Genomic DNA, 24,626 nt, shown 5'->3' with positions numbered 1-24,626 from the left:
GTCCCATTGAACTCAGTGCGACTTACTTCTTTGTAGAGGTGCATAGGATTTCATTGATTGACAGCTACTGCTTACCGGTAGTTGAAGGAACAAATAAACTTTGTACAGTAAGCCCACAATTTACATGGGGGTTATGATTGGGGACCTCTGGGTTTCTATCATTCGGGAGCTGATTTGTTCGGCAGCCAAGGTGTTTGAGATTCCAAGGTACGACTGTATTATTTACTAAATTTATATACTGCCCTTTATCTGAAGATCTCAGGGTGGTTCACAAAATACAAATACAAGATAAAAGCACAAAAACAAAACATTAACATCGCATCTCACAAACACATGTTGTGGTTCAGGCTTTGTCAGACCTCAAGTGCAAAAAGTTCCAAACCAGGGAGAAGCCACCAATAAGCTCTCCTATGGAAGGTGCCCTTAAGAGTCTGTACTCAGTTGGTGTAAAGCACCAGACAGAGCCTGCCCACCCATGAGGCAAGATGAGGCAACCACCTCAGGCAGCAGGATCTGCAGGGGCAGCAGATCCCGATGTAGATCTTTATCCCTCCTCCTTGTTCCTGATGCAGATCTTCACTCACCCCTTCTTCTCTGGCGGGCGGGGGGGGGGGGATTTGTGGTTCACCTCAGGTGCCAAAATGTCTTGGTCTGGCCCTGGCATCAGAGCTGAACATATGAAAGATGTAGCTAATACAGCCAAAACTGATAATTTCTTTAATTGAAAACCTTTTTTTTTTAACAGTTCAGTTGGGTTGCTGGTCATATTTGTGCTTTCCCTTAGGGATGGAAAGAAGCACAAAAGAATACTAATACTTTGGTGTATCTTCCCCCTCCAGTAAAAATCAATGGCACAAGTCAAGATGCAGACCACACCAAATTACTCTGGACCTCCCCAGTCTCCAGCAGTGCTAACCCCATCAGTAACAGCAACAGGTTCAGTGGTTCTTCTGCCCTCAGTGAATGGATCCATTCCAGAAGCAGCTGTCAATTGGAATAATTCCAAAACTGGTCAGGTGGATTCCATACCTTCTAGCAACTCACAGGGTAAGGCGGTGGCAGATTTAAATTGCATTTTCTTTTTTGTGTTATCAGTGTTAGGGGGGTTGGAATAAGTAATTCACAAAGAGCACAGAACAAAAGAAGTACTCAAAAACACCTAAAACACCATTAGTGCAGTTTCACTGCTTTTACTGAATTTAGCTTAAAGTAGAGTTTTGTTTCCTGGGCACTATAGAAGCCCTGAAAAGAACTCACCTCTCTCCCAGCTTGACTGTACCTTCTACTGAAACGTTTAAAACTGCATGAAGTTATCCAAGTGTGTTTTCTACACTAGGACAAAATGTCTAAGACTTTTTTTGTTTTTGTTTTCTTTGGCAGCAAGTGGTATTTCTTTTGTAGCTCTGTAAGTAAAACATTGTTCCCGTCCTTTTAAACTGAAACACAGAACCCAAAAGTAAACCTGCAATGAAATTTTGTGTTGTTAATGAACATAAACATTATGAGAAGAAATGAAATCGCAGGAGAAATAAAATATTAGCAATTCCCAAGCTTTCTTCAGTTCAGGGAGCAGTGATTAAAAGGCTTAGATTAGAGGAGATGCTAGAACTGGAGAAACAATAAACAGAAAAAATGGGTTAGATCTATACTTGCCCTTCTGCTAATGGAAGCCAATTCTCCCTTCTGTAGTAGTGCCCCCCAATGCCATTTTTCATGCTGTTCTGGTAGACCTCCAGCTTCTGGAGCAGTTTATTTTGAGGGGCCTGCAGGCGGTGGTGTAGGAAGGGGGGTGCGAGCCGCCCCGGGTGTCATCACTGAGGGAGGTGGCTACGGGACCTGGCCTACAGCGTGCCCAAGCCACACTTCTCTCCTGGAGAGTGACGCACTGGCTCAGACACCTGCAGGTTTTGCGCTGCCCGAAATGGCAATGTGGGGCTTGCAGACTCCATGAAGGTTCTGCACATCTTGCTCTGCCCCAACTTGCCCCTCCCCGTGGGCAGCTTGCACTGCCGCTGGGTGCAGGACATTTGCACTACCCCAGGCACCCGAGCAGCTAGCTACACCACTGCTTGCAAGGGGGGGGGGGGAGGAATCTGCGAAAACTGCTTCTCCTATCCGTCTTTCCACCAGTGGGAGAATTGCATGAGCAGAATGTGACTCGCGTCAGCTCTCGTCACAAACTGAGTTCAAGAAATTTTAGTATATGCCAAAGACAAGCACATAACAGGTTTAAATTATTTGAAGTACTCATAATGATTGTAATAAGTAACTTAACATTAAGGAATTTATATAACATATATTTTAAGATTCATATGGTTTAAGTAAAAATACATTAGGTATAAGATCCTCACTTTTAGACTGCTACCATCCAAATTCAGATTTTTCTTCAACATGGTGTCTGAGATCTGTTTTCCAAAGTTTTAGCTAGATTTTTTTTTTTATTATTTCTGCAAACTGATAATGATGTTTCAATATACAAGAAACCTTGTCTCAATTTTATTTACAGTTCCTTTACAAGATAACATGGCAAACCCCAAAGAGAAAACTCCAATGTGTCTGGTAAATGAGTTGGCCCGTTTCAATAGAATTCAACCACTGTATAAGCTCTTGAATGAACGAGGACCTGCTCATGCCAAGGTAACGTCATACATTTCCAGTGTATATGTCATTTGTTATAATTAGAACAGATTATGAACAGAGTAATCCTTGCTGAGTGTAACATCCCTCCAGTTCTGTAACTTTTGAGTTGCCACTAAATATATGAATTTTTTCTTTCCTACATCTACTTAACTCCAGTCTTCAACATTTCTAGCAATTTAATAAGGCTCAGTTGTACAAAATTTCCCTTATGATTTCAACCAAGCAGTTCCAAAACTGATTTGTTTTAATGCACCCCTACCACAAATGGAAGAAATGCCCTTTTGTGCCTTCATAAAATCAACATTTTTCATCTTCTGCCTTCTTCATGATCCTGTTTTCCAGGGAAACCAGTGCCACCAGATAGTGGTTTTGATGCAGTTGGCTTTATAATTGATTAGTACAATAAAAGAGGATCTGGCAATAAAAAATTGACTCCATTCTTCTTTGGGAATATTTATTTGGAGATCTTTATCTCCCCCCTCTATTGCCTGGTGTGTAGCTGCTTGTACATTACTTAAAATAATTGTGTGGATGTACACACACATACACATCTGGATCCAGAGTGACCCAGATTGGAACTTTGCTTACAGGATGGACTTGCTAGAAAATTGTGGAAGAGACCATTTTCTTAGATTGCTCCTTCCCCTACAGTCCCTTGTGCCCTCTGCAGAACAGCATGGGAGGTGGTGGGGGGGCACAGGGGAAAGGGAGCAGTCAGTAAAAATCTCTTTCCTTGTCTGGCAGCAGGAGCATCTGCTAGATTCAAATTCTTTTCATAAGCAGAAGGATATACCTTAGCATCTAACCTTATGCCAGCTGTTACATAGTTCTGCATTCAAACTTGGGTGGAACACAAGGTTGCTTTGGTAGGTAGAGGAGAGGAACAAGGAGAAACTAGGCAGTCCTCATATAAACAAAGGTAGAGATTAATTTTAAGTATCTGAAGAAGTGTGCATGCACATGAAAGTTTATACCAAGAACAAACTTAGTTGGTCTCTAAGGTGCTACTTGACAATTTTTTTATATATTTCCATTAATTTTAAGTGTTATACTTGGTTTGAAAAATCAATGCAGGCCAGACTGGCTAGCTCTATCTAGTGGCAGTTCCTTCAGGCATTTTGGGCCCAAGGGCACATTTGGAATTTTGAGATAGTGTAACGGGCACCACCAGTCCATTCGTTTCTCTCCCCCTCTGACATATCACCCCCCCCAAAATAAAACAGCTGGAGTACAAATACATACACAAGATCTTTGCTTTTCCCTGCAGTTCTATAGGATTAAAATAGATTGCCTTGATTTTTTTTAAAAAAAACAACAACAACCCATAGGGCTCTTCCAAAAGTACCATCAAATTAAAGCTTAAATTGGCAGAGATCCTTTTCAATCTGTTTCATTTTTACATAGGAAGACAAAGCCAACAACACGTTTCAGAATGCATGGCCACGGAGGTGACCTATGATTTGATAGTAAAATAAATGAGGATCTGTAAGGATTTGTGCCTTTGCTCCTTGTTTTTCTGCCATGGCAGTACTGGAAAATACCAGGCCCATGATTTTTACATTGATTTTACATGATTTTTACATTTTATTAATGTGATTTGTGGTTTTATGTGGGTTTATGGTGGGTGTGGGTGAAAGCAAGCCATTTCAAGAGGATCAGTTTCAATGGTTCTGGCTTTTGTGTGGTCTCCACTCCAGTCTCACAGATTGCGCACCTCTTCCTGACATTCCCTTTGATCATTCTGCTTTCTGCTCAGCTGCTAATATCAGCTGAAAGAAGAAGTGGGGGAAAGCATTGGTCTTCTTACTTCCTCCTTAGCTCTATGCAGTGCTTCCAAGGACACCTGCACTCTGGGGGTGGGAAATATGCCACCCACATTAGTTCTGAAGTTGTTCCATCAGCTGTGCAAAAATGTGGTGGTGGGAAATATGAATGGCATATTGACACCTGGTGCTTGTAAACTAGAGGTAATATATTCACTAGGCACCTGTGCTTACTAGGGCTGATGAGAGTCAGTCCAAAATCTCCAGAGAGTAGATGACATAATTCACATTTCATATTGCTAACATTGACCTTATTTACTTGCCCTTTACGTCTTTGAAGATGTTCACGGTGCAGTTGACTCTTGGAGAGCAGACATGGGATGCTGAAGGAAGCAGTATTAAAAAGGCTCATCATTCTGCTGCTAGCAAAGCTCTGAGTGAAACTACCCTCCCCAAACCAGCACCTAGACCACCCAAAAACAATGTTAATAATAATCCAGGTAAGTCACCGTTCTACTTGCAACAATATTCATGAATGTGTTCAGCCTTGGTTAATGTTGTTTCAGCTGCACTATATAGCAACCATAAGTGAAGCTGGAAAACAGGAATCAGCAGAATGATGAAAAGCTACGCTCTTACCATGAGCTTGCATAATTATTCCTTTTATTTCCATAGCAAGAGCTATTGAGCTTTCATATTTCTGCAAGATTCAGCTCCAAAATATATAAACTGCATTAATATGAACTGCATTAATTTGTTGGGGGAGGGAATTGTGACCAGACACAAAATCGACACATTTGAACTGCTTATTTATTTTAATAAAGCTAGACAAGGAAGAATTTTAACTCATGTCTTTGCAAGAGGGTGTCATGTGAAAGTACATGCAAAGGATGCGTTCAGTTATACATTTTGCACTGTTTGACCAGCAGAGGGCTGTAGAACACCTGTGATTCAAAACCTATGTTGCTAAATTGCAAAAAGAGGGACATCAGATCTACTGTATCACTTTTCTGAAAGCAAACTACCGGTATGTTTTTGACAGAAAAGCACTGCTAGTAACAGTTCTGTTGCTATAGTAAGATCATGATAGGACCAACTAAAATGTTGTGTGTTTCTGCTTTATTTGTCAAAATGAGATGATAAAACTTTTACTACTATAGCAGTTTCATACTGATCTGTATTAAAATAAAACTTGAGACTCTTCAAAGCTGGACTAACAGAGTCCTGAATGTAGAATTTGTTTCAGAATGTAGATTACTACATTCTACAGTCTACAGCAGGGGTCCCCAAACTAAGGCCCGGGGGCCGGATGCAGCCCAATCGCCTTCTAAATGCAGCCTGCGGACAGTCCGGGAATCAGCGTGTTTTTACATGAGTAGAATGTGTGCTTTTATTTAAAATGCATCTCTGGGTTATTTGTGGGGCATGGGAATTCATTCTTTTTTTTTTCCAAAATATAGTCCGGCCCCCCACAAGGTCTGAGGGACAGTGGACTGGCCCCCTCCTGAAAAAGTTTGCTGACCCCTAGTCTACAGAATGTAGATTACTACATTCTGGGGTGTATTTCACTGAATATTGGGAATGCCTTGCCTTTCCCAGTACATGGTGGTTCCTCTGTTGAGATTGGCAGAGGAAGTTTGCTGGTGCTGCCTGTTTTCTGTGGTGACACAGTACAAGGCCTTCTCTGTACTGGCACATTGACTGTTGGACACCCTCCCTCTGAAAGTATGATTGCCACCCTCAGTAGCTACCTTTTGATGCCGGCTCAAGCTGTGTTTTTTCATTCAGGCTTTTTGTAGATGAAGCATGAATATTAGTCATTATTGTCATTGTTAATGTTTTCTGCTGTGTATGTTGTAATGATTGTTTTAGATTTTTCAAAGCTCTGTTTTTATTGTGTGTTGTATTCATGTGATTGACATGTTATGCCTTGCATGATTTAAATGGATGTATGATGATTTAAAATTAAACTAACAAATTATCATCATTTATAAATAGTTCTCTTTATCAGTACAAAATTACTTATTCTGTGCAAATTACAAAGATAAAGTGTTGTGTAGAGTGACAGTTGGTCTAATACAGTGTATTATTTTGCCTTTCTGGTGTTAGTTATACTATATATAGGGTAGCTTCACAATATTCAGTTCTTAAATGGAAGACCACCCAGTAAAGAAATTGATGTGAAACTTGTTTCATAGAATTGTAAAGTTGGAAGAGATTACCCCGAGGGTCATCTGGTCCAACCCCCTGCAATGCAGGAATCACAACATGCGGTTCCCCATCCAATTTTTAAACCATACTATACCCTGCTTAGTTTTGCAAATGTGCTAGTATGTAGTTTTCATTGCTACACCACTAGGAGGAGTTTTGTAAGATATTACAATGCCACACTGCTTTTAAAATGTTTTATTGCATTTCTTTGTGTTTTGCTTCTGTAAGCTGTTCTGGGTGCTGCTTGTGCAGAAATTGCAAGACTTTTAGAAACCAAATACATTTTATTTATTTAAAGTATTTATAGACTGCTTTATGAGTAAAACATACTCAAGGCAGCTTATGGAATACCAGATAAAAATACAATTTCCAGCAATAGTAAAACACATAGAAGTAGAATACAAAATTTTCTTTAACACATACAAACATTTATAAAACCTGGTAGTAATAAATACACTTTCAGTTCAAAAATACAATACATTTTTTTACAAAACCATTTGCTATTGAGAAGGAACTCAATAGCAGCACAGAGAGTTGCTTATGAATAGGCTAGTGAAAATGAGTGAGTTTTTAAGGCCTCTCTGAAGTTTAATTCATTGGTTAGCAATGAATTCAAAAGTAGTGAAGCCATTGCAGAGAAAGCCACTCAACCTAGTGGTGGGCAGATCATTGGCTTTTGCAAAGCACAGAGCTGTGCCTTTGTATGATTTGATTCCAAACTGTGGGCAAAAGTAGATCACCTGATGTCTTTGTGATGCCAGGGGAGTGACAAACGTGGCCTGCATGGGATGAGGGAGATAAAGATCCGGCCAGCCACCAGCTGCATCCAGTTTCCCCACCTCTGCAGTAGAGGGGCTGTGTCAAGAACTTGGCAGCAGGCCAGTTGTGTGTGGGGATTGGGGTTAGGAGTCTCAAAAGCACCCAATGAGAAAAGCTAGTTGTTGGCTACAGTTGTGCACAGGGATGTAGGAATAGCCATGTGAGTGCACATACTCCAGAAAACCAATTCATGTTTGCTTTTTTCATGTATCTTTATTGGGAGCAAAATATACCTGTTATCCTTTGTGCTTTCATACATAGTTAAGATTTTCCATCTAGGTAGGGATATCATTTGCTCCAGCCTGCCTACCAGTGTTTGTATCAAAGTGCTAAGAAAATGCACCGTAGAGGGTGCAGACCACTTACTGCCTTCTGTAGTTTCAGTAAAATATCTGGTATTTGAATGGATGAAGGACAGACTATAAATATTTTTTTTTAAAACCATATAAAAATAAATGAAATCAACAAGACTACCTCCATGCCTGAGACGTCTGTAGAATCTTGTAGCCAAATCTAGATCTGACTTTTTAAAAGCCAGTTCTGCATTCTAACCACTAATAATTTAAGTAGAAAATGGAAGCAGTGTTGAACTTTATATTTCTGTTTCACTTCTTAAATGCTGGTTATATCTTCTTATTTTGACAGGCAGCATTACCCCAACAGTGGAGTTGAATGGTCTTGCTATGAAAAGAGGAGAGCCCGCCATCTATAGGCCGTTAGATCAAAAGCCAGTTCCAAACTACAGAGCAAATTATAACTTTCGAGGCATGTACAATCAGAGGTTTGTGTGTTTTCAAGTGTTCCTTTAATTTTCCTGGTTCTGACTGCCCTTTAGAAAGCAACCTCAGGGCAGCTTTTTAGCCTCCCATTTCTACTTCTTGCTTTTCATTAGTTGACATCTTATCTGCTTCAAGTGTGCTCTGAATTCTGAAATTTCCCTTTCCTTCTGGATGAGATTGAGAAGCTGCATCTGGAAAGTTAGCAGGAAACGGAACTGTTCGTCCATCCCAGTAGATATTTATGGCATTCTTCAGTTTGCAGATGTTGTTACTGGATAGCATTTGGCTTATTATTTTTTAAAAAATAACCCCACCACAATTCTGCATTTTACAAATCTCCCGTTTAAGACATTCCTAAGAATGGATGTGATCTCTCAACAGCTGTTATGTGAGAATAGCAAAGCTTTCATTTTCAAGCTGGTCTCTACATTTTTTAAAGACTGACAGTACAATCTTATACATGACTATTCAGAAGTAAGTCTCACTGAATTCATTTGTTTTCCAGTAAATGTGGATATGATTGCAATTCACAAGCTTCAGAAGCCTATAAAAGCCTATGAAAGTGAACTGTAGGAGCAGCTTTGGCAATAGAGATCACAGAACACCCTTACTCCATCTGGGAACATCCCCAACCCCCAGGAGACAGTTGTGTTTTGTAAGCATTTTGAGCCAGTTAGGCATTATTAACATCATTATGGTTTTGTAACCTGGTCATCTAAGGGCATGTGATTCTCAGTTTCTCTGCCTTCCCCCACCAATAGTTAATTGACCCCCCCCCAAAAAAAAAACAAAGAATAATTATAGCATTATTGCAAAAGAGATCTCCCACACAGTGGTCCCAGGGCATGGTCAAAGGACAGATGTTGCTGCCAACTTGCTATGTTAAGCAGCTGTGGATCTGGTCATTTCCTACATGGAAGACCACCTGGGAACGTCATGTATACTGTCTTGAATCCCATGGTAGAAGATAGAAGGGATATAGATGTTTAGAGGTCTAAATAAATCAAGGTGGCACAGGATAAGATTTTCCTTTCCTTGATTAACCATTTGCTGTGTATTCATTTTTCATTTTCTTTTTCATATGTTAAATCTGCCAATAATAATAATTAATAATATAAATCTGCAAATCTCTATAGGTGCTTTTTGATACATTGAAGGAAGTACATACAATAAACAAAAATTACTGCTGATTCTTAGAATAGTATATATGTTTTCATTCCTTATAAAATACCTGTTTACTACCCTAGAGCCCAAACATCCCCAGAAAATAAAATGAAAATAAAACAAGCAAGTGTGTGTTGAACTCTCAGTGGCTCAGCCTCAGTGGAAGCTGTGTTTGCCTCTACCAATTTATCAAGCAACTCTGTAGTTGATTAATCTCTTCGTTAGGGCTGCAGTCGTAACTCCTAGCAGGGAGAGTGGCAGGTTTGATGAAGCAGTGCAGCCAGTGTCCATCCACAGCCCTATTGCTTTACTCTGCCAGCTCCCAGGTTGGTGCATCAAAGAGACCCAGATGAGTCCCGTTGCTGTCACATGATGGCAGCACATGATCTGCTAGATCCTGAGCCAGCCCACCCCACCCCCATAAATGCCCCATTTTGGGATTTCCATTGGCTATCACTGCTGGTAGCTTCCATCTGCATCCCATTTGGGAGGCTCTTCCAGCATGGTAGATCAGGGGCTGACTGTGTTGTATATGAATCAAAGTGTAGAATTTTAAAAAATACATACAGTATTGCTATTCTTTTATCAAAGCAGCTTGTTTCTTAGTACAGCCAAAGTGGAAAATGTTGTCAGATTCTGTGCAAATAATTTGGGTGGCGATAGATTTGAAATGCACTCCTCCTTCCATTTCCCCCTTTGCCTTATTCTCATGCACCCTAGAATGCAAGCCATTTCCCTGGCTAATATTTCTAAAGATAGCCATAAAGGGCTTGGTAGTGAATTCTCATCTGGAGAACTGGCCACTAGAGAAGGCAAGGCAAGCTAATGTTTGAAGGACTTGCATTTCCCTGACAATCCTAGGAAGAATGTGGAACCACATGAGCCTGTTTAGGGCAGGATGGGGAGAATCAGAAAAGTGGGATAGAAATATTTTAAGTGAAAAGAAATAAAGCAAACGTTAAACATGGAGTGTTCTTGGCAGGGGAGTTCAGAATAGTCCAATTCAGATTCCTGAAGTACAGAATGAATTGGAAAGACTAGATCCTAACACTTACAAAATGTCCCTGCAGCATGTAGCTTGGCTTTCTTGCTTGGGTCATTCAGAGATGATTGCCCTACAGGGACTTTCCTGCAGTGTGAGCCTACTCTCTTGAATGCAGCACCCTGATTGTGGTTTGGTGTGCATATAGGGTAAGAAGGGGCAATCCTGCACTGGGACTCCTGTGAGGGTTGGGTGAGGACTGAATTTTAGCCCTCTCCAGTGATGTTGCTCTGTAGTAGGCAGTCTGTTTTCAGGGATGCAAGTGCCAGTGCAAGTGTAGTAAAAGAATAGCATGTCTCTGTTGGGGTAGGACATTGGGCTTCATTCAGGCCTTTGCATCCTCCTGGTTTCTTCTAATTTTGGGCATACAAAACTCACGAATGAATCAGAACAAGTATCCAACTTATTTAGCAGAGGTATGCTTTTGAAGTATGAGCACATCCAATGATCCTACCTTTTTAAAACAGCAACAAAAGGCCTTTGCATTCAGTTTTCATGTACAAATAGCTAGTGTGCTTCTCAGGAGACTAACTACAGGGTAATCTACACATTACACCCAAACTGCCTGTAAGGAAAATCCAACAGCCTTTTTGTAAATCAAAAGCAAGGAGGCTGTGATTTTGAGCCGAGGGGTGGTGCACCTGCATGTAATTATTTCTCCACTGACTTTTCCTCCTTGGGTTCAAATCTGTAATTATCCTTGTAAAATGGATCTGTAACTGAGGGATGATTTTGAGCAGGGGAAACTACAGGTGGTTAATCCTTACCACTCTCCCTACTCAAAGTCACAGCCTTATGAAGCTGCTTTCATTAAGCACAAAACAAACCTGTGGGGTTTCATGTCATGCATTTACTGTATTGTTTACTACTTTGGATGGAAAGTTAATCAATTTATGGAAAGACAACTCTCCATAGTTTCTGACCACACAGTAAGCCAGTGTTACCTGCCTCCCTGTTCTTCTGAGGAGGTGAGGGATTCTATATGACCTACCCTATGGCTGAAGGCTGCTTTCCTGTCATACAGTTATGTGCAGTGAATTTTGAAGTTGCTGTCAATCTGTTCCCCATGATTTCTTTTCTCTTTTGAACACAGCTGCAAGAAAATCCCTGTGCCTTTGTGATTGGAGAAGACATTTGATGTGATATGAGGGCATGATTTGCTTAGCTCATGTGATTAGATTTGGTTAGAGATGGTGTCGCATGAAAACTTTTATGATGGCTTCCACACAGCTGGAGTAATGAAGAAACCAGATACGGGAAAGGAGGCAGGTTACAGTGTCCTCACTTGTCTCCATATTTGGCTACAGGAGATGCAGAGTGAGAGTTATTATGTTCATAATGGCTTAGTCAAGTGGCTGCAGGGGTGCAACGTAGAATAATTCTCCTAGGCCATCAGAGGGCAGTATGAATTTGTCATTTGTGTTTAGCTTTGACTGCAGAAAGCTCACCCAAAAGCTTTTTCCAGTACTTTCCTATTATTTCATACCTATTTTATTTCCAGAATATTAGCAATAGGGTGGTTATAGTGTTTTGTCTCATAATAGTTTTGTCTGAGAAACCCTCTACTACCATTATGGAGGCAATTGAGAAGCTTATACAACTTCTCCAGGAGGTCATACCACATGAACAAAATCTCTCTCCCGGGAGTTTTGGTCCCAATAAATCCGGAAGCATCCAATGGTTTGATGAGCGCAGTTTGATGAAAAGAGCACTAAGAGGCTCCTATATTTCTTACAGGAAGTTGGGGTAAAACTATATTTCCCCAAGCTATTTTCAATGGGGGGGGGGAATCAGACCTTATTGTCTCATAAAAAGTGTCAGAGTGATTCATGGTTGCTGCTTTTAAACGCTTCTCTTAATAACAACTCTAGAACCTTCTGCTAGCTTACTTTGGGAGATTTATGCTCTTGATCTGAAGTTCTAAATTGTTGTATCTTGGCACAGGTCTGGGAGGACCACTTTAGATCCATTGCTACATTCCTAGATGGCCTTGCATCCAATGTAGACCCTCTTTATGGTTCTGTATTAGCAGCACCAAAAAATAGAACCCAGTCTCTCTGAAAGAAGTTTCACATACAGTATAATTCACATACAGAGTGAAAAGGACTCCAGGAATTGACTATATTCTTGCAGAGCTTATAAGTGTATAAGCTATTGTTGGCTACCCTTATTACTACAATAAGCAGTTCTAATATGATCCCTTCTAGCTAGAAGAGAGCACCATTAGTACTCATAAAAGGGTCAAGCTAATGATCCAGGAATCTAGAGACTTAGCAGTTTGCTATCAGTTAATGGCGAAGTTATATCCTATGTTCTTAAACAATAGATTAATTTACTTTCTTGGAATCAGAATATACTTACTGATTTTCAAGCAGCATTTAGAGAGAACCACTCAACCCTTTACCTACTGTCTTGTGCTTTGCCACCTTGTTAAAAATATCCAAGACCCCTGCAAGAGGAGCTGTTTACTATCTTCATGGATATTAAGGCACCTTTTGATTCTATCCCTAGGGGCAAGCTGTGGCAGAAATGACATTCTTAGATGACATTCTTGTTGATAAAAGACTTCTTCTTCTTTTGCCTTATTCAAGCTATGTATAGCAATAGCCTCTTACAAATTAGATGTGGCAATTGGACAGCTTACTAAAGATATGCCCATGGCCAAGGGAGCTAGGCAAGGATGTATACTTGCCCCCACCTTGTTCAGTCTGTTTCTGATTGATCTTGAAAATGTCTTAAATGACCCCAAAGGACACCTGCTAAAACTTGGATATATATATATAAAAGTATCCTACTCTATGCAGTACTTTTATCCTGTTCTAGATTTGGGTTAAGCACAATTCTGGATAACCAAATTATGGAACAAGTTAAAAGCTTCCATCATACTCTGTCACAAATCCTTTGCATCCCAGAAAGCTCAAGCTACCGGTAATTCATCTGCTATACTACACCTTTTCTATACCTAAGAGGGTCGGTATATCCCTGCAGATATTAACATTTTTAATGCTAGGGTAATTTTCTAATTTATTTTTGGAGCTGCTGTTTGGATTAGGGGAGTGTCGTCTGAGTCAAATGCTGTTCAAGTTAAATTCCCATGAGCCCTTTTGCAGATCCCAATATGTGCTCCTAATGCAACTATATTTTGGGAAAGGGACAGTGTCCTTTTGAGATAAGGGACTGGTTGACAGCCTTAAAGCTTTGGCTTCCGATTTTTATTTTTAAGATAAGAACAGAGCTTTTAGCACATTTATCTGGGGACACCTAATGTAGTTTTTGAACATAGCCTGTTGCACAAAAAGTTGCCTATATTGGACTCTTACCCATTTTCCTTCAAAAAGCAGAGATATAGTAGTTATAGGAGACTTCAACTATCCTGATAACTGTTGGAACTCAAACTCTGCCAAGAGTGTAAGGTCCAACAAATTCCTAAATTTCCTTGCTGACAATTTCATTTCCCAGAAGGTAGAAGAAGCAACAAGGGGTCATCTCTCTTGAACCTTGTCCTCACCTACAGGGAGGAACTGATCGATGAAGTGGAAGTACAAGGAACCTTGAGAGGAAGTGATTATGTCCTCTTAGGTTTTATTATACACAGGCAAGGGAAAGCTAAGTGTGAAGTCCCATGGTCAGAAATACTCAAAAGAGAAGCAAGTCCAAGATGGATGGGAGTTTCTTAAAGGTGAAGTATTGAAGACACAAAGGCAGACAATTCCAACAAGAAAAGGGGGGGGCACCTAAAGAAAATGGTGTGGCTGCATAAGGATCTTATATATATGTTGGAAAGTAAGAAGGGAATGTATAAGAAATGGAAGAAAGAAGAAAAAACAAAGGAAGAGTATGCAAGAGTAGCCAACAGTTGCAGGGAAAAGGTCAGGTGGGCCAAAGCTCAGAATGAACTCAGGCTTTCAAGGTGTGGTCCCTTGATTGGTACACTATACGTCTATTAATGGGCATAGCCTTGATTTATTTTAGCAGGGGTAGGCTTTATGTTGCGGGGGTGGGAGAACTGAGTTATCTGCGACGCAATTGGTCAGTTAAGTATTTTTATTTATTTACTTGATTTAAGAGGGGCATCTGCACCCCTCCCCCACCCCTGGCTATCCCCATACTTTTGTTGACTCAGCCTAGAATAGTATTAGTCTTTTTTTGCTGCTGCATCACACTGTTGACTCATGTTAAGCTTGTGGTCTACTAAGACTCCTAGATCCTTTTCCAACGATTCTGTGAAATGGGATATGACAGTGTGTTTGCCCTGGTAAAGCAAAGACTTTGGGACATTTTTTCCTAAGAACTTGTAGCTTATTCATGTACAACCTGTTCACCTTGTTCTTTGGGTATCTCTTATGATGATCCCTTCCAATTAGCTGCCTGCTTTAGGAATTGTCATGTTGCTCCATAAATTTTGTTCTGGCCAGAAGTGGGAAGTCAGGCTAGGGAGTAGTGAATCAATGCTTGAACACAAGGCCAGAAAGAGTGTTGCTTAGTTAAAGGCCTGGAGAGTCACTAAAGTCCAGGCAGTGTATTCAGGGTTTGGACTGGCCAGGATGCCTTTAAGGAGAGCAAAGTCTGTGCTGCAAGTCCTGATGGCTCAGTTCAGTAACCAGCTGGTTGCTAAAGGCAAGGAAGCTGGTTCCTTCATCTAAGTTACTTAGGCTAAAACTGAGTGAAGCAGGATTCTGATTACAGAAAGAGAAATAACTATGTTTCTTCGTTTCCTATGTCATCTAACTCAGCTTCGTTGCACTGCCATCATTGGGTTAGGTTTTAAATTGAATTAATAGTTGTTAATTATCTGCACAGTAATTTATTTTGCCTTGCTTGCCATTACCATACACTTCCCACGCGCGCACCCCCCCCCACACACATTGTTTTAAGGGAAGTGTGGAGTACAGCTGTGCTAGTGCTTGTTTCTAGGAAAGGAAAAGGGGGAAAGTCAGCCCATTTCCTGTGACTTTTAAAAAGCAGAAACATCTGTTTGAGAAAGCTGTCCCTGGAGCACAGTGGCAAGGGAGCCTGCAGGTGATGTGCTGTGCCATTGCCAGTAGCTATCACATTGGATGATAGTGATTAGCATTAGGGCTCCGAAGGTGGGGGAAGCATTTTGTATGGGTCTGTCAAGAAAGGATGGTCCTTTATGGATGCTGTAAATCTTTGACAAAACAAAGGGTTTTCTAGCCTTATTATGTTCTTTGAAAGTATAGAGGGCATGAAGATGAGTGAAGAATAATGGCTGGTTATGGATTTCATAACCAAAACTTCATCAGTGGCTCAAAGCATTGGGACAAATCACACCACCTCTCTCCTGCCTTTCAAATCTGTCCCACAAAAAACACTTCTTCTGTGAAGCCTTTGACTTAACTCCTTAGTCTCTACCTACCTACTGAAAATAGGCCCAAGTATGTGAAGCTGCGGGACCCAGGTGGCGCTGTGGGTTAAACCACAGATCCTAGGGCTTGCCGATCAGAAGGTCGGCGGTTCGAATCCCTGCGACAGGGTGAGCTCCCGTTGTTCGGTCCCAGCTCCTGCCCACCTAGCAGTTCGAAAGCACGTCAGAGTGCAAGTAGATAAATAGGCACCGCTCCGGCGGGAAGGTAAACGGCGTTTCCGTGCGCTGCTCTGGTTTGCCAGAAAGCAGCTTTGTCATGCTGGCCACATGACCCGGAAGCTGTCTGCGGACAAACGCCGGCTCCCTTGGCCTATAGAGCGAGATGAGCGCCGCAACCCCAGAGTCGGACACGACTGGACCTAATGGTCAGGGGCCCCTTTACCTTTATGTGAAGCTGCACTAAATCATTCCTACTGCTTTCCTCCTTTTTTCTGCTCCCTGTACCATCAAAATGTAAAATGTAAAATTCAGATCATAGACTGCATGTGAGCACATACAGTGCACATTTATCTATTACTAGGTTAACTGTCTTGAATAATTCTTTCTTAAGCACATTTGCTTTCTAAGTCTAAACTCCCCTTTCTAGCTTGCTAATTAATATATAAGAAAAGGCCATCACCTTTGCTTAAACCATTTGGCATCTGACTGTTTACCTCTCTCTGTTGGAGAATTGATTGTTTATGCCTACATCTGTGTTCCATGATTTTCAAGTAGTTTAATAATCTAGATTGTATAATATACCATCTGAATAAGTTGGTTGGCTTGGCTTTCTCTCTGTAGCATCAGTAGTGGTAAATAGAGTACTGACTAAGTGGCTGAGGCACTTCATTCTTTTTTGTTTACATGGCCACTATGTTGTCAAATGCAATGTTCTATTCAGTGTAGGAAAAAGATGATGCTACAGTTAGAGATGCAGCATTGTTTATGTTCTTGGACTCTAATGAGTTTTTGGGAAATGTTCTTACTAACCACTCTGCAGACTGTTAAGATTGGAGAGTAATGCAGTTCATGGGATTTTTTTTAAAGAGCTGAAGTAGATAAGAGACTTGGATGTTCTGTCTTTCCACTTTGCATAGGGAACATTAGAATTCCTTGCTTTATATAATATGGCTGAAGTAGATTATAAAACTTGATTGCAATCCTTTTTATAATCACCGTAACTTTTCTCCACATCCCCCACCTCCGTTTGTAAAGCCTTGGCCAAGGTCACCATCAGATTTTATTGATCAGCGAAATACAGGTTATAGACCTGACCTGCCTATCTCTGGGGTAGACAGTTTAAGCAACTGCTTCTGTTTGCTGTAACAATTGACATAATCACGCTCTTACAAGATTTCCAGGCATGTACAAACAGAAGAGGAAGTTATATAATCTGATTATACCCATTCCAGAAAAACATACGATAGCATAGATGAGTTATAGAAATTATGCTAATTGAATAATTTTTCTTTCGGACTAGAAACTACTGAATTGGGGCGATAGTACTACTAGTCCGCGTGATTGGGTGAGCTCCTGTTGCTCTGTCCCAGCTCCTGCCAACCTGGCAGTTCGAAAGCATACCAGTGTGAGTAGATAAATAGATACCACTGCGGTGGGAAGGTAAACTGCATTACTATGTGCTCTGGCACTCGTCATGGTCCTCCGTGTGCCAGAAGCGGTTTAGTCATGCTGGCCACATGACACGGAAAGCTGTCTGTGGACAAACGCCAGCTCCCTCAGCCTGAAGCGAGATGAATGCCTAACCCATAGTCAAGTTTGAATGGATTCAACCGTCCAGCAGTCCTTTACCTTTACCTTTAGTGTTACTAGTGCTTATTATTTATATACCACTTTGGAATTTAAAAAATGCTATGTGTACTCTAAGGTGGTTTGGATAGTATAATAAATCCATAATTAATAAATAATAAACCATCAGCCCTGTATACCTGAAGGAGCATCTACACCCCCATCATTCAGCCCAGACACTGACATCCAGCACCGAGGGTCTTCTGGTGGTTTCCACACTGTGAAAAGTAAAGCTACAAGGAACCAGGCAGAGGGCCTTCTCGGTAGTGGCACCCATCCTGTGGAATGCTCTCCTATCGGATGTCAAGGAGTTGAGTAATTAAATATATATTAGGAGACATCTTAAGGCAGCCCTCTATTTGTTGTTGTAGTTTAGTCGTCTTAGTCGTGTTCGACTCTCTGTGACCCCATGAGCCAGAGCATGCCTTGAAAAGGCTCACTTTCTTCTCAAAGCTTCTTTTTATGTCCATGGAGTTTTCTTGGCAAAATACTGGAGTGGTTTGCCAGTTCCTTCTCCAGATGGATCACATTTAATCTAAACTCTCGGCTATGATCTGTCCATCTTGGGTGGCCCTGCACAACATAGCTCATAGCTCAAGCCCCTTCGCCACAACAAGGCTGTGATCCATGAAGGGGAGCCCTCTATAGGGAAGCTTTTTAAGGTTTTACTATATTTTTTATATATGCTGGAAGGTGCCCAGAGTGGTTGGGGCAACCCAGTTAGATGGGTGGGGTACAAATAATTTATTATCATCATCATCATCATCAACAACAACAACAACAACTATGGGAATGAGCTACAATGAGCTTTGGACTTCTACACTGCTTTGACGAGGAGACCTTAATTTTTAAAAATTAACTTCAGCTTGTCATTTCATCAAAATCCAACAAGCTATGCATAATAGTTACATAGCTGGGAACCTGTGCTAAAAAAATAATTCTGGTGAAACTTTTGAGGCCCTTGAAAGTCTGTTTTTGTGTGTGTGCTGAAAATGTTCTCTGGAGAACATTTGGCTCAACCCAATATATTTACACAAAAAGTCATTAGGGAGTTATGAAAATTGTGAAGGGAGCAATCAGTATGCTTAATATAAGTTATTTATAATACAAAACTGACAAATATAATTTGCATGGAAAAGGAGAAATTAAATGTGCACAGCCTGTATTTCAGCTTGTAATGTTACTTGTTTCATTAAGAGGTTTCTAGAGGCAAGCACTCTTTTAGGAATGTTTATGCCATCTGCAAAAATACAGGAAATGCAATATGAAAAAAATGCCTGATACAGTAATACCGTACTTCATTTGTGGTGTGGTGTGTGCGAGTGTGATTTGATAGCCATACAAGGAGAGGTCCTAAGGGATCCTTAGTATGCAATTAATATTTTGGCTGGAAAAGAACCAGATTGTTTCAGCGTGCTTATATGTTATGACATCATATGCCAGTAAAATTATAATGAACAGAAATTTTGTTTGCCTCTGTGGCAAACCAAAATGAGTTTTGTAATTGTCAACAGACCATTGCGATTTATATAATTACAATGGCGCCTGATCACACCATCTTGAAGGCATGTTATGAACCCCTGTTTTTAGATGTTAAGAACTTGCTGTAAACATTTACTCATGGCTGAAGCCTTGCTTGCCAGGTCATAGTTATAAAGCTGATTTCCAGCTTAATACTCTCCGATTTTAAGCGATACTAGTGGTCTGCTAAAAATAGATGCCTATTTTAAAAATTGACTTTTTGAGCATGCTAACTGAGGGGCGGTAGTCAATGTAAGTTATACTCAGACTGATTGAACTTAATGGACATATTATTTATTTATTTAAAATATTTACAAATTGCCAATAACCATAGATCTCTTGAGTAGCAAATAATAAAGTGCAGAATAACATAAATCAAGTGTGATCAGATAAAAAAATTAGCATTCCTAAAATGTTTGTTGAAGTGAACATGTCTTCATGGCATGTTGAAATCTGTACAGTGTTGACATTTTCTTCACTTCTATTGGGAAGGTATCCAACAGTGCAGGGCTACTGTGCTGAATGTCTTGCGCTGAATGTACAGAGGTTTGATTTCATAGGCATGGGGCATCTTCAAAAGCTCAGTCCCTGGTGATTTCACTTATCTTCACTTCTATAAGGAGTGAAGGGCTCTGTAGGGTGCCTAGGTCCTAAGTTGTTTAAGACTTCATTTGTTGTTGTTCATGGAGTTTTCTTGGCAGGGATACTGGAGTGGCTTGCCAGTTCCTACTCCAGGTGGATCACGTTTGGTCCAAACTCTCCACTATGACCTGTCCATCTTGACCTGTCCATAGCTTCCCTGAGTAATTCAAGCCCCTTCGCCACGACAAGGCAGTGATCCATGAAGGGGTAAGATTTCATACACTAGTACTAAAACCTTGAACATGGTCCAGTAGCATACAGGCAGCCAGAGCGGTTCCCACAGCAGTTATTTCATGCTTTCAGGAAGCTATTCCTATCAGTAATCGAGCTGCCACGTTCTGCAGCAGCTGAAGCTTCTGGAGCAGGCTCAAGGTAGCTCCACATAAAGGACATTGCAAAATCAAGTACTGAGACTGCCAGTGCATGGACTGCCGTGCGTAAACTATACTGGTCCCAGACTGCCCCTAGCTGTCTCACCGGCCGAAACTGATAAAATGCAATCCTAGCCGCTGAAGACACCTGCTAGTGATGGTGTTGGAACTAGAATCAAACCCCAGGCTACTGACTTGCTCCTTTAGAAGGAGTTCAGACCCATTCAGAGTCATTGGTCAATTTCCCAGACCCGGGGACCACTCATCCACAGTCTTGGCATGTTTCAGTCTCAGATTATTGGCCCTCATTTAGCCCACCTCTTGAGTCTAGGCACTGATCCAAGGTTTGCACAGTTGTTGCTCTGGAAATTCATGTGTATCTGTGTCTCAAGTCTATTGTTGTTATTTTGCGTAGTGAGCTATAGATGCAGAATTCAGACTTGAAATAAAGCCTGCAAAGAGTGATGGTTAACAATCAGGTTCCATATGATTATTTTGGTTCCCAAACAGTCCCTGTAGAGTGTCCTGGTTTTTCACTGGAAGTGTGGCATTCCCAGGCATCTCTAGCTAAAAGAATCGCAGATGGCAAAGTTGAGGAAGAGCTCAACCTAAGGCCTTTGGAGAGCTGTTCCCATTAGGGGTTGAAAAACAGCAACATTATGATTTGGTGTTAGGCATCATCTAGAGATTTCTGGGCCGCCTACAATATACAGTGTGTGTGATTTGGATCAGGGAGCTCCAACTTCAAATCTCCACTCAGCTCTAAATCTTACAAGGAAACCTTGAACAACTAGCTATATTGCAAATTTATTGTGATGATAAAGTTTAGAGAAACCCACATTTGCTGCCCCAGACTCCTTGGAAGAACTGTTTTTCAAACTACATTTGTACCCTGCATTTCCTTCAAATAGTTCAAGGCAGTGCACATAGTCCTCTCGTCCTGCTCATTTTATCCTCGCAGCAACCATGTGAAGTAGATGGGGCTGAAAGAGAATATGACTTGGCCAAGATCACACAGTAAGCTTTGTAGCTGGTAGAGATTTGAACCTGAACCTCCCCTGTCCTAATGAGACACTCGAAAGGTGTGATATATAAATAACCTGTATGAACAAGGTATTTTTGTCCTTACCACTTGTTAAAAAAATCCCAGATCCCTTTGAAAGAGGATCCAACCAAACTTCTGTTTGATTGCAGTCAAGCAATCAAAAAATCTTGTCATACACCAAGATATAATCTAGAGAACAACAGTCAGCTGATACATAGTCAAAAATGAAAAGGAGGGCATGTTTTAAGGAAAGTAAGCTATAATCCCCACAGGGTTATTCAGTGACTAGATCTCAAGCTACATAACAGGAAGGAAAATTTTTACCTTGGCTCTGAATGTTTCTGTCTTGTTCTGGCATGTTTGAGGTGACAGCAGGCTACTTCATTTTGTTAGCTGTTTTCCCTTCCTTGCGCATTTGTCATAAGTATAATAGCTCTCCCGTATTCTCAGAATATATATATATTTGTTCTTAGGCTGCAGTCCTAAACATGCTTATTTTGGGAGTAAGTCCTATTGAATACAGTAGGACTTGCTTCTGAGTAAACATGCATACAATTGTGCAGTTGTTTATTTATTTGTTATTAAAAGCACTCCCAATGTATTGAGGGTGTTTTACAGAATTCTTTGTTCATTATATTTAATATTATTTAATAAAATTTATATACCACTTGATTGTAGAAAGAAACCGCAAAGTGGTTTACAAAAAATAAAAAATAAAATTATCATTAAAAAAATTTGAACCATAATTTAAAGCATACAAAAGTGAAAATCCACAAAATTCCAAACAACATGTTTGCGATTCACAAAATACACTTGGAACTCTGTAGGGAGAATATAGTTGGGGGAGCTGTGTGAAGCAGACAACTGGCATTGAGGAAACTGTTAAGTGTCACCTAACACCATTTTCCTGCTGCACATTACCATCTGCCAAAGTTACTTAAGGGGGGGGAGGGGATGAAGCTGAATGTTATATGCAGTTCTATGTAGATTTGCATGTAACTTCCAGTTTGCTCTGCAGAAGATTTTACTATTAATAATTATTTATATAGTGTCATCAGTGTATATGGCAGTTTACCACATATAAGAGGGCAGGTCCCTGCCCTGAGGATCTTACAATCTAAAATACAACACACTGGAAACATCAGAGGAAGGGAAAGCAGTGAGTGGTAAGGCAGCTTTGCTGTGTGTAGTTTTTGTAAGTTAAAACAAATTATTTTGCATTTAAAACATGTTTTGACATCTGCTGTGAGGTCTATCCGTGGCAACTTTTTAATCAATTAAAAGGTTTTTAATTGGTTTACCTAACTGATAAATTGACTAAAAGTTTTAGCTAAATGTTAATACTGACATTTTCAAATACAGTTTACATACAGTACAGTGTTTGCAAGTTGTTTGGTGTGTGAATTTGACTTGCAATGAGGACTTAATGTGCCCATAACCTTTCCCCCTAGATATCACTGCCCTGTGCCTAAGATTTTCTATGTTCAGCTGACTGTGGGTGACCATGAATTTTTTGGTGAAGGGAAGACTCGCCAAGCTGCTAGACACAATGCTGCCATGAAGGCTCTTCAGGCTCTTCAGAACGAGCCAATCCCCCCAAAATTACCTCAGGTTAGTGATTCGTGCCTTTGCTTCTTAAAGCCATAGTAAGCAAGATCTCCATAAACTGGTGTACTAATTTGGAAGAACTTGTGGGGAGAATAGACATGTTTGTGTTTTCCTTGGTCAACCTTTTTATATCAGTTCTATTTAGCTTGCAGTAACTCAGGCCATCAGCACATTTTGCTTCTTAAAAAGTAAAAAAGAACCATCCTCATTAGGGATGGCGTGGGATCTCAGCTGGGGAGAGCTTTAAATGAATAATGTGACCTTCTGCTCCTTGAAACGTTTTACCGCATTTCAATTCTGGCCCAGTCCCCTTTGTGCTGAACCAAACTAGAAAAAGAGGTTTTCAGCCTGCCTCTACCACTTCCCTATCAGCCCCCCCCCCCCAACACATCCGCCAAGCCCTGCAACCTTGCTAAAAGCATTATATCAGGGACAGAATGTTCATTGAAATGAGAGAGATCAGACGAGGCCTCATAAGGATATCATACATGAAGCATAGTTTCCTGTTGGAAATCACTGCACTTCAACATCATTAGTATTATCACAGTGACTCCAGTGCTTGGATTGAAGTCTATGCACTCTTAAAGCATTTGCTGCCCCTGCATCATATGCTACAGCATTCTTAGGGGCTTCCCAATCATGTGGAAGCAGATTGGGTGATAGGGATGCCGAGGAAATCCTTTTCCACAATGGAATTAAAATCCAGCCCGTTGACTCTCTTGTTAAGGTGAGAGATGGAATTCTCCATGTAGCTCTATTATTGTTGACGTTCTTATCTCTAGAAAGGTGCTTTATTTAGAGTAGTTAGGACATATTCCAAATGGTTGTGAGTCATTGTTATGGAAGACATTGCATTGCTTACAACCGTGTGACTCTTTTTCTTGTTATGGTCTAAAGCAGCCATGGCCAAGGTGGTGCCTTGCTGGCTGGGACTGGTGGGGGGGGGTTGTATTTCAAAACATCTGGAGGCACCAGTTTGGGCAAGGCTGCTCTGTCATGCAGTAGACCAGAAAACTAATCACTCAGGGAAGTTAAAAAAGAAAAGACCCCAAGTCTCTTGAAAAAAAAAAAGCCAAATATTTGAGAGAACAGGAGTGTATGTTGTATCTTATCACCAGTGATACATATGTATTATCCAGTTGAGTGCTGTGACAGTCACACCTGACAGTCAACCCTATAAATGATGAACCGTCCATTGCAATTCATATGCTGGGAAAATACCAGTTTTGATGCACCCTGGAGGAAAGATCTCTAATTCTACACTTACATTCCCTGCAACCAAAGGGTTGCAGAAGTGCCCTTATTTGTCTCTCTCTCTCTTTAAAATAAAATAAAATAAAATAAAGATCATACATACTTAGTTCTAGTTTAGTTAGACCTGACTCCTTACCCTGAGGAATTCCCCCCCCCAAAAAAAAATAACTCCACATTTTCCAAATGATGACATTTTGATATGAAATCTTGTGCATGTGAATGAGATCACAAAGTCATTTTGACTGAGCTTCTGAACAGCTGTCAGATGGTTTTGGGCTTTCAGTCTATTAGTCCCTTGGTATATCATTAGTTTGCTCAGTCTTGCAGTTGTAAGAGTCAACACTTTCATTATTCAGCAAAATGCAAAAAATAATAATTATTATGTAAAAGTAAATGAACATATAAAAGATGGTTGAAATTTAATTTGCCGATTGAAATGTCTGGAATGATAGAATAGGTAAATCTAAAGCACAACTAGAGTTCACCTAATTGAGGCACAAGGTGCCCAGTTAAAACTGCAGGGGGCGGGATAAAACAGATCAAGACCATGACATGAGGGCAGAATGGCATACCACCGGCACCCCCACCCCCCCCGA

At 40.6% G+C, this 24,626-nt stretch overlaps 1 protein-coding gene across 4 annotated transcripts in view; it reads left to right on the top strand.

The window, feature by feature from the left end:
- The window catches only part of STAU2 (staufen double-stranded RNA binding protein 2), a 141,509-nt gene that overhangs the window by 4,208 nt on the left and 112,675 nt on the right, over positions 1-24,626 (top strand). For all 4 annotated transcript variants that reach the window (XM_033155426.1, XM_033155430.1, XM_033155428.1 and 1 more), the window contains exons 2-6: positions 840-1,047; positions 2,507-2,637; positions 4,744-4,903; positions 8,079-8,214; positions 22,620-22,779. In XM_033155426.1, coding sequence (XP_033011317.1) covers positions 849-1,047; positions 2,507-2,637; positions 4,744-4,903; positions 8,079-8,214; positions 22,620-22,779 — 786 coding nt within the window. In that variant the 5' untranslated portion in view covers positions 840-848. The remainder of the gene's footprint in view (positions 1-839; positions 1,048-2,506; positions 2,638-4,743; positions 4,904-8,078; positions 8,215-22,619; positions 22,780-24,626) is intronic.

Source organism: Lacerta agilis, chromosome 7 (assembly GCF_009819535.1).
Source record: "Lacerta agilis isolate rLacAgi1 chromosome 7, rLacAgi1.pri, whole genome shotgun sequence".
In the NCBI taxonomy this organism is placed as follows: Eukaryota; Metazoa; Chordata; class Lepidosauria; order Squamata; family Lacertidae; genus Lacerta; species Lacerta agilis.
The sequence above is the reverse complement of the archived record's forward strand: the minus strand, read 5'-3'. Positions and strand labels throughout refer to the sequence as shown.